The sequence below is a fragment of the Squalius cephalus genome (assembly GCF_949319135.1).
Source record: "Squalius cephalus genome assembly, chromosome: 2".
Lineage (NCBI taxonomy): Eukaryota > Metazoa > Chordata > Actinopteri > Cypriniformes > Leuciscidae > Squalius > Squalius cephalus.
Window position 1 is genome coordinate 3,596,919 of NC_137123.1, and position 10,359 is coordinate 3,607,277.

Here is a 10,359-nt window from a genome sequence, read left to right on the forward strand (position 1 = left end):
GTGTGTGTGTGGGGGGGAGGGTGTCTTTTTTGCACTCTTGATGTTTTTGAGTGTCACCCCTTCATTGCTGTACACTTTTTTTAAGCACAGTGGCTGATCTGTAGCTTGTACCACCAAAAGTTTCTCTGAGTTTTCCTATTTTTTCGTATTTCCCATTCATTTCCTATGTCGCCCGTTTTCGGGCGGGAGGAAGCTAAGTGTGACTTTTTTTTTTACGACCCTTTAACATATCAGAATCATCTCCTTGATTTTTTTGTGTGTTCATATAGGTAATAAAACAAAAGTCACCAAGTTTCACCCCCATCCGATGAAGCAAAAAAATTAAACAATTCGAAACGTTCAAGTTTTCGCCCGTTTTCGGGCGAAGAAGCCCAGAGGGTTAAAAAGCAATTTATACCTGTATGATATTACACTGTAGCCACATTGGACCAGCGTTTTGGAAAAATGGATGGATGGATGATTGAGATGCGGGCGCCATCTTCTGGATAGATGCAGGAATTTATTCAGACCATCACAGTGCATTATGGGTATTCTACAGCCACTGAGTGAACATTAGTTGTACACTTTTCATTGCAGTGCATTGTGAGTGCATTCGATTACGGCCCCTATGGTTACGTACGCCACAACAAATGGTTGTCTCCTCAAATGGTTCCCCATACCCTATGATTTCAGACTAGAGCCCGACCGATAAAGGATTTTTAAGGCCGATACCGATACAAATATTTGGTGATTTAAAAATCCGATATTCCGATATATCGGCCGATATATATTTTAAAAAAAAATCCAGAACCGCGTAACAAAACATCAACAGATTTCCCTAACATTAGTTATTTGTCGTTATTTAAGAGTCCTCAGCCTTACTAAAATAATATAATGCAGTTTAAAAATAAACTTGTTTGTTTTATTGTCACAACAGAACAGAATATTTTCAGAAAGTTTTAATAAATATAATGTATAAAAATACAAACTTAAGATATGAAACTTAAAGTCCTTTGAACAAAAAAAGTCAACTATTATTATTAATATTGACAGTAATAATTCAATTATGTAATAATGTGTGTGTGTGTGTGAAGAACTGATAAGATTGTAAATGTGTACCTTGAAATGCAATGTAAGTCGCTTTTGATAAAAGCGTCTGCCAAATGTCAATGTTATAAGCTACCTTATAATTACAATGTCAACTTGCTTATCCCTTTACCTGCACTCTTTTAATTCTATCCATCTATTCCATCAAGCTACAACAAACCATTTTCAATCATCATTTGCTGCCTGCCTTCTAAAATCTAGTACTTAGTGATGCACTAAATACATTATGTGACTCGTTAATGCTGCGGCTAAACGAAGTCAGCAACGCACACTTGGATTTCACACACGTGTAAAAGAAAAGCTAACTTTTATGCACAGGCTATGTTTGATACTTTTTCTCTCTGTCTAAATGTTCACTCCTCGCGTGCCTAACTTACATTTTACAATGCAGAGACTGGAACTACAGATATGCTAGTTATAAATACAGTAATCATTACTTTATTTAGGCAGAATAAGTTCGTTGTGAATTCCAAGCTCATTGATGTTAGCGATCTTCCTTGTATAGTGCCCTCTGGTGGACAAACTATGCAGCGCCAACACTCATAACATGGTTGAAGTGTGTTTCGTCCGCTTTTATTTTATTTTTTAAATATTCATTTATCAGCCATTATAAATGCCGATACCGATAGTTTGGAAAATGCCTAATATCGGCACGCCGATATATCGGTCGGGCTCTATTTCAGACACAGCTCTTGATTAGCTTGTTCAGGTGAATTTAATTATGATTGGAGCTAAACTCTGCAGGACCGTTTGGGCGCCCTTGACACAGACACATACTAGTTTTAGCTTTTTTACAACCATAATATAACGGTCCCATAAAACTGCAAGGTGTTTTACCTACAAATAATGACATGATGAAGCTATGATAATTCTGGAGCGGCATGTTTCTTCTGGTGAGTCCGAAAACCCCATTTAAAAGAGAATCTCTCGCCACAGATGGAGCAGCGGTAAGGTTTCTCTCCTGTATGCATTCGCTCATGGACCTTCATGGCACTTGATCGAGCAAAAGTCTTGTCACAATGTGAGCATTTAAAAGGTTTTTCTCCTGTATGAGTCCTCTTGTGTATTTTTAAGTCACTCGCCTTATAAAAACTCTTCCCACAATCACTACAGGGATACGGTCTTTCTCCAGTGTGAACTCTCAGATGAATTCCGAAAGAAAATGGACTAGCAAAGCTCTTCCCGCAGTAGGAGCACAGGTATGGTTTCTCTCCGGTGTGAATCCTCTCATGGGTTTTCCGTTGTATCGAATGATGGAAACGTTTCTCACAGTGTGAACACTGATATGGCTTGACATTAGAGTGTATTTTTTGGTGTAACTTCAGAGAACTTGAGTTTGTAAAGGTTTTATCACATTCACTGCACTTGTACGGCCTCTCATTGGTGTGTGTGAGTAAATGGCTCGTCAGATGGGCTCTCTGTTTGAAGCTCTTCTCACATTCACTGCACTTGTACGGCCTCTCATTGCTGTGCACGAGTAGATGGCTCTTCAGACTCGATCCCTGGGTGAAGCTCTTCTCACAGTGAGGGCACTGGTACAGCTTTTCCTCCCTGTCCATATGAGTCGCCTTATGACGGTAGAAACTAGAAGAGGAATTACATTTCTTCCCACACTGATCACAATGAAACTCTTTCTTCTTGTGCTCTTTTGAATGACGTCTCTTCTCTTCTGAGGTAGAAAAGCTGATGTCACATATCTTACAGGTTAAGTCTTTCTGTTCTGTGTGTTTCCTCTTACGTCTCACTAAATGTTCCTGTTTGCTGAATGTTTTTCCACAGTCGGTCACTGTCTGTCGCTGTTTGGATGTAGAGGCAGTTTCTCCATCAGAAGATGAACCAGCGTCGTCATCTGAAAGGAACATAATGAGCATAAGTCAAGTCCCCTTTATTAATAGCCAATACAAACATATTTATACAAAAAAGTTGACAATGAATAGACTGGAGTCCAATAATAGCGAATCACTTATTCTAAAAAGAATATCAAGTACAAGTTAGACGAGTCCAACATATAATGAGGGCTGTGTTAACAGTAAGACGTCCGTCATTTAACAAATTTTAAAAATACGGATGGAGAACACAAAATGCTTTGACATTTTGACAGAAAAAAACACGAGCAAGAACAAAATTTAAACATAGCCCATCAATTTTCATTTTACAATTATCTTCTCCCTCTGTGTGCACACGTCTGTTTGTGAGAGAGAGCTTGTTAGTAACTAACACGCTAGTTTTCATACAAAATAAATATGTAACATAGTTAGGTACTTTAGTTATTATTAACACAATAACGTAACACATGCAGGCTACATTTCACTTTCATAATCACTAAGTCATAGCGATTTCAAATTTTTTTAATTATTGTTCAGCATTACTTGAGCATTTTATAATTTTCATGGCTGAATGATGTCTTCCTCTTATATGAGTATTTTAAGATAATCCATGCGATCAATAGCCTAGAAATCTAGACGCGCCCTAGCGGCAGCAACATTTATTTTGCAGCCAGGGTAGTCTAGCAACTCTCCGTTGACTTTCGAGCTGGAAAAAACAAAATTAGGTCAGGCCAATCACATCGCGTATAGAGTAGGCGGGGCGGGCTTAACAATGACGACAGAGTTGCGACGGTTCCCTGCTACTTGAAAACAAAGAATGGCGGCTGCTGGAGAACAGTCTTTCGAATCGGCTTTGGCCGCAACTCTGGAGGACTTGGAGTTAAGTTTTTCTTTGAGAAAAGAGCAAAGAACAGCACTTAAAGGTAGGGTAGGTAGGATTTTTATAAAAAACTTTTTTTCAAATTTGTTTAAACTGTCTTTATATACCAATACATAATTAAAATGTAAGTGCTCTGAAAAAGAGAGTATAAAAATCGAGTGACTGTAGACCTTTTAATCTGCAATAAACACAGCTCATTATTTCCATTCGGGACGAAACAATTGATTGGTTTGGGCAACTGTCACTCACTCTCGTAACCATGGCTACCACCCCTGTTGCTAGATCTGCCCATATGCGCGCGCACCCGTTTGATTTGAGGAGTGCAAGAGGTGCGGAACCTACGAAAAGTGTAAAATTATGGCAGAGAAAGAGCATTAAAAATTCAAAGCACCTGCATATTCAGTCAGCGAAGGCAAACAAGGCAAAAACTACTTCCTCGGACCCTGGTTGCCCGCACTCTTGAACGACCTCCTCTGCTTCGCCCTCGACCCCGGACCTGTCCTCGAACCGACGAAGCGGTACTTGTCTCCGGAGTGTAGTCCTCATTAGAGTCAACAATGTTTTCATCATGGAAACTCGCAAAACACCGTATAGCCTATGTTATGAATCTTACACGAAATTCACCTTCATCACAGTGTAACTGATGGTAATGGAAAAACGTGTATCAATGCAACCTGTTTTAGCTTTGCCTTATAAATATAGCTTGTTACCGAATCAAACAAAGTAGATCTTAAACTTTACCAGTATCAATATGCTAGCTTGATAGTGAGTACTAAAAGAAATCTTATTTGTTTATATTTATAATGATAAAGTTAGGTATTTTATTACATGTGATTCTGACATGATGTCACTGCATGCACTACGCTCCTTCCTCTCGTCTACTCGACGGTAAATAAATGCGTCTTCCAGCTGAGCCTGAGCGTTTGGCGTCGCGCGTTCATGTGTTTTGGGGGCGTGGCTTTGGAAGGAGCCCAGAAGGGAGGGGGTGGAGTGAATGGAAATAATGACCTGTGTTTACAACAGTCGTGAGAGGTCTACAGACACTCGATTTTTATACTCTCTTTTTCAGAGTATTTTTTTTGAAAAATCCTACCTACCCTGCGTTTAAGTCACATTTACATTTACATTTACATTTATTCATTTAGCTGACGCTTTTATCCAAAGCGACTTACAATTGCTATATATGTCAGAGGTCGCACGCCTCTGGAGCAACTAGGGGTTAAGTGTCTTGCTCAGGGACACATTGGTGTCTCACAGTGGATTCGAACCCGGGTCTCTCACACCAAAGGCAGGTGTCTTATCCATTGCGCCACACCACCCCTAAGTCATTCTTAAAAAAAGGAAGATGTGTTCGTAGTTTTGCCAGCCAGATTCAAAAGTTGAATCTATCAACTAACATTAGCTCCGCTGTTGGGAAAACGCTCTGGTCGGTTGAAGCGCTGTCCTATTGTGTGTAGAGTGAATTTGAAAGACAGCCGTTTATCTCGCCCCTCGGATTGAGCCGTGTCTATGGTGAGTTGCCAGACCTAACATCTTGATGTAGGTCTGGCTTGCCAGGCTATGCGATAAAGATTTAACTCAATACAAAATTTCAACTTTCCACATCCACCCCAGGCCGTTTACCTTCAGGAGTCAGAAGTACAGAGACTACTGTCCTCGCTTATGACATCAGTCAGACGGCGGGCCGCGGGAGTGGAAGGGGGATCGAGCGGGAAAACTTTATTGGTGTTGATTTTCAGTCTCTTTTTAATGATAGGCCTTACACATCTGTCAATCATCCCCGCTTGCAATTTGGGGAATGAACCCAGCGCTATGATTGGTCGAACTCCGCTTCTTTTGCTGTTGCTTGATTTGAGGACTGCGCGTGCACAGAGGCGTCACCAGGTTTTTGCGTAGTTTAGAGTGACAAATCGTACCAGCGTACTTTGAGGTCAAAATGCGTATCTGCTACGCAAAATGCATACAGGTTGACAGGTCTGCAGAATTTTTGTCGTTTCCGCAGATCCATGCGAACTGGAATCATTCTGATAATGTTTTATCTGTACAGAGGTAAAGAGAAGGGAAGGAGGCCTTCACAGGGGTGAGTCTAGTTGACACTTAAGGACTGCGTTGTTATCGTGTATAGATCTGATCGTTCATCAGATCTGCAGGGCTCGCAAAATTTCAAAATCGCTGGTAGCCCTTCGGGCAGGCACTCTTCAGATTTTGGTAGCCCGAAATGAATTTTACTAGCCCAGGGCTCGCAAAATTTCAAAATCGCTGGTAGCCCTTCGGGCAGGCACTCTTCAGATTTTGGTAGCCCGAAATGAATTTTACTAGCCCAGGGCTCGCAAAATTTCAAAATCGCTGGTAGCCCTTCGGGCAGGCACTCTTCAGATTTTGGTAGCCCGAAATGAATTTTACTAGCCCATATAAAAAAGACTACAATTTTTAATGTAGAATATTTATGAGTCAAAACAATGAATCAAAAACTTTTTCAAAACACAAATATCAACAAATATGCATCTGGTAATAACTGAACTGAAATTTGTGTGACCAGTATGGAACATGAATCAGTCTGTGTCTGTGGCTCAGCCCCCAATGAGGGTATGATAAAATAAAATAAAAGTAACTCTTTAGTTTAGGGTCTAATACTCACTATTAACTAGTTTCATTAACATGGAGATGGCAGGGCTTTTTCATCACTGAGGTCCTGAATGTGAGATATGCTAGTTAGGGGGGTTCGGGGGCTCCCCCGAGAAAATTTTGATTCCTCTGATCTACATATGTGCATTTTAAGATGTTTTGAAGGGCAAAAAAAATTGGATAACAATAGCTTTAAAACCATGTAAGTGGGCAGCTGATTATTTTTCTCTCCTTATTTTTCGCATCACACTCCTATTCTCTTTGTTTTTCTCTTGCTCTGTCTCTTCCCCTCCTAAAGCTGAGCTTTGACTGATATAGGCTTTTCATTTTTGTCTGTCAGTGAAGAAAGTTAACAAAGGGTCAACTGACAGGTTGATTTATGAATCATTTTCTCAGACACGTTAATTTACTGAAAGCTTCTAGGAAAGCTAGGTAGCCTAAGTTTATTAAATTCATTCACAATATGTACACATTCATTATTGATCTTATTCTTAATACAGGGCCGTAGACAGGGCTTTATAATCAAAGAGGTCCTACATTTAAAGTTATTAGGGGGTTCAAATTTTTTATTTCTCTGATATGTCCATTTCAAGATGTTTGAAGGCCCAAAAAGGATAAGAAATAGCTTTAAAACCATGTCAGCGGGCAGTAGATGATACCTGCTCTCACTTCTTATCCATCACTCTTTCTTTTTCTCTCAGTCTCCTCATCTTGCCCTGGTTCTTCCCCACCTAAAGCTGAACTTTTTTTAATTTACTGAAGGCTACAAATTGTATATTAATTCTCAACATGTACACATTCATTATTATTCTTGTGCCTATGATGAAAATGGCTTTGTTAATGCTAATGTCCCCTCACAATGACAGTAAACTAATTATTAGTCACATTACAGGCCTATTTTCAGTTCAAAATGGCGAAATTAGACAAAAGTATATTCATTTGCCTGATTATTTTTGTCATTTGTTTCACATTTATGACCTAAAAAAGCTGTTAAATATGAAATGTTTAGTTTAGCTACTTACATCTTATCTCGCACTTGACCGTAAACTGAAGCGAGTCGCTCTGCTCAAATTTGCGCTCACCAGCTTCTTGTGAACATAAAGCCCGCCTACTTTGATTTGATTGGTCATCTCAAATATTCTGACATTGACGAGCACCACCGACCAATGAGTGACAGACCAATGAGACTCAGATGAACACACGCACACCCTGTTCTCTCTCTTTCTGACGTGCGCGCCGCTGCGGATTGAAGATAAATAACGCGCTGAATCTGATTATAACAAGACTGAAGCGAACACTATTTCAGATAGCCCGTCGGGCAGGCCGGTTATGCATTTTGGTAGCCCGACTGGAAAACACAACGCCCCGGGACGTCGGGCAGGCGATTTTGCGAGCGCTGATCTGGATACGGCAGACTACGGTAAACCTAAGGGTAAACAGAGAGACTAATATTAGCGTAGGCGCCATTCTTCTTATGATGTAATAGGAGTACATCAGGTGTTATTAGAAGTGTTCCCGGTTCTGGCTGACCTAGTTTATCCAGCCTAACATTTTACATGATTTGAATTATAGAAGTTGATAATGTGTTATGTGTATGGTATGTTAAAGAGATGTGTTTTAAGTCTAGATTTAAATTGAAAGAGTGTCTCCTTCCCGGACAATGTTAGGAAGACTGTTCCAAAGTTTTGGTGCTAAATAGGAGAAGGATCTACCGCCAGCAGTCGATTTTGATATTCTAGGTATTATCAACTGGCCAGAATTTTGAGATCGCAACAGACGTGAAGGACTATAATGCGTTAAGAGTTCGCTCAAGTATTGGGGAGCTAAACCATTTAGTGCTTTGTAAATCATCAGCAATAATTAAAAATGTATACAAAGGGAGCCAATGCAGTGTTGACAGAACAGGGCAAATATGGTCATACTTCCTGGTTCTGGTAAGAACTCGAGCTGCTGCTTTTTGAACTAGCTGTAGTTTGTTTATTAAGCGTGCAGGGCAACCACCCAGTAGAGCATTACAATAATCTAGACTTGAGGTCATGAACGCATGAACTAACTGTCACACATTTATCATTGAGAGCATATGTCTTAATTTAAATATATTTTTAAGATGGAAGAATGCGGTTTTAGAGATCCTAGAAAATGAAAATGAAAGATTTTAAAGGCTTTCAAAAGAGAGACTGGTATCAAAGAGCACACCCAGGTTCCTAACTGTCGAAGAAGACTTGACAGAGCACCCATCAAGTGTTAAGACAGTATTCTAGGTTATTACGTGCAGAGGTTTTTTTGGTCCAATAATTAGAATATCTGTTTTTTCAGAATTAAGTAGAAGGAAATTATTTTTTTATATCAGCTATGCATTCCATTAATTTTGTGAATTGATAAGTTTAGTCAGGGCGTGAAGAAATATCATCAGCATAACAGTGAAAACCAATGCCATGCTTCCTAATGATATCTCCCAAGGGTAGCATGTACAGAGTGAACAGCAACGGTCCTAGTACAGAGCCTTGTGGTACGCCATACTGAAGTTGTGATCATATTAAAACTCTTAATTTACTACTACAAACTGATAATGGTCAGATAAGAATGATTCTAACCATGCCAATGCAATTCCATTAATGCCAACATAATTTGAGACTGTTCAAAATAATGTTGTGGTCGATCTGTGCCAAAACCTCTAGTTTTGTTTTCTTCCAGTTGCGCTCCATTTTTCTGGCTGCTCTCTTAAGGGCCCGAGTGTGCTCGTTGTGCCACGGCATTGGACTATTTTCTTTAATCTTCTTTAAGCGCAAATGAGAAATTCTAAGCTATCTGGGATGCTGAGGAGATGAAACTGAATTATTATCATTCATAATGTCTTAATATTAAAAGCAAAACGAGTGAGAATTTTTTTTATTACGGAGCGAAAATAGCCAATAAACATCCTACTGTTTACAATGGTAATGGTACAATCACATTAAAAATAGCATTTATATATGATATTATAGTTTTGAAGTGCTGGAAAAAGATGTGTAGGCTAGTACTTTTAAGCATTTGACTATTTCTGTCACAATACCATAGTTATGGTTAGAGTTACATTAGCCTAAATCCATGCTGAATGGTGAATGACCTAAATAAATATTTGGTCGCACAGGCAGGAAAAATGGTCGCAAAATGATATCAACTGGTCGCAGTCTGGAGCCCTGTTTGGGGAAGTTCAAAAGCAACTTGATTATGGGAAAAAGGAAGAAACATACCTGAAGGATCAAAATCTTCTTTATCATCAACATTATCATTATTCTGATCTTCATCCTCCTCCTCATGGCTCTGTTGTTGTTCCTCTGCTGTGGTTTCTTCTCCTCGTCTCTCTGTCAGGTTCCTGCTGTCCTCCAGTGTGACGGAGCATATCTTCATCTGCTGTTCTCCAGCGTTACAGTCAGAGGTTTGATCAGCGGATCCATGATCCTGAGCGTCAGTATAACACAGTAAAGTGAGGCTGAGCTCTGAGTCCTGTGTGTCTCTGGATCTCCAGACTGAATCCTGAGCTTCTGTCCCATCAGTCACACACACTGAAACCTTCTCCAGATCCTGACAAACACATCATAGATCAACACAAATAAACAACAACCTGTTGATATTAGCCTCATTACTCGGCAGTTATCTCTAGTGGTTATATTGGTGATTTGTTTGCATATTTTGCTGCTGGCTTAATTTGAGATGTGCATAAGAAGTGAGAAGCTAACAAAACTTTGGTTTGATTGAGCTGAAGGATGAAATGATGAGCTGTTCAAACCTCTCTGTTGGGTTTGTCTCCTCTTTCTCTCAGCTTTGCCTCCAGTGACGCCACCTCTTTCTTCAGCTGACAGATTTCAGTGATGAAATCCTCAATATCCAGCATGGACAGATCAGTTCCTACTGATTTACAGCAGATCACATCCATCTGCGCTCTCATGGTCAACATCTGAC

General features: G+C 39.8%; 2 protein-coding genes across 2 annotated transcripts in view; both read right to left on the minus strand.

Annotated features, from left to right (window-relative positions):
- The window catches only part of LOC307154488 (uncharacterized protein), a 54,769-nt gene that overhangs the window by 19,965 nt on the left and 24,445 nt on the right, over positions 1-10,359 (minus strand). The window lies entirely within an intron of this gene.
- LOC307154524 (uncharacterized protein) lies at positions 403-9,999 on the minus strand. Its single transcript, XM_079864536.1, has 2 exons — positions 9,651-9,999; positions 403-2,935 (listed from the first exon to the last, which is right to left on the minus strand). The coding sequence occupies exons 1-2, from the start codon at positions 9,805-9,807 to the stop codon at positions 1,947-1,949; spliced, it is 1,146 nt and encodes a 381-aa protein (XP_079720662.1). The 5' UTR covers positions 9,808-9,999; the 3' UTR covers positions 403-1,946.

Bases quoted from the DNA above. Each gene is read 5' to 3' on its own strand.
- LOC307154524 (XM_079864536.1), bottom strand. From the start codon at position 9,807: ATGAAGATATGCTCCGTCACACTGGAGGACAGCAGGAACCTGACAGAG. The intron at 2,936-9,650 runs GTATGTTTCTTC...TGTTCCTTTCAG, and splicing joins AGAAGATTTTGATCCTTCAG to ATGACGACGCTGGTTCATCT.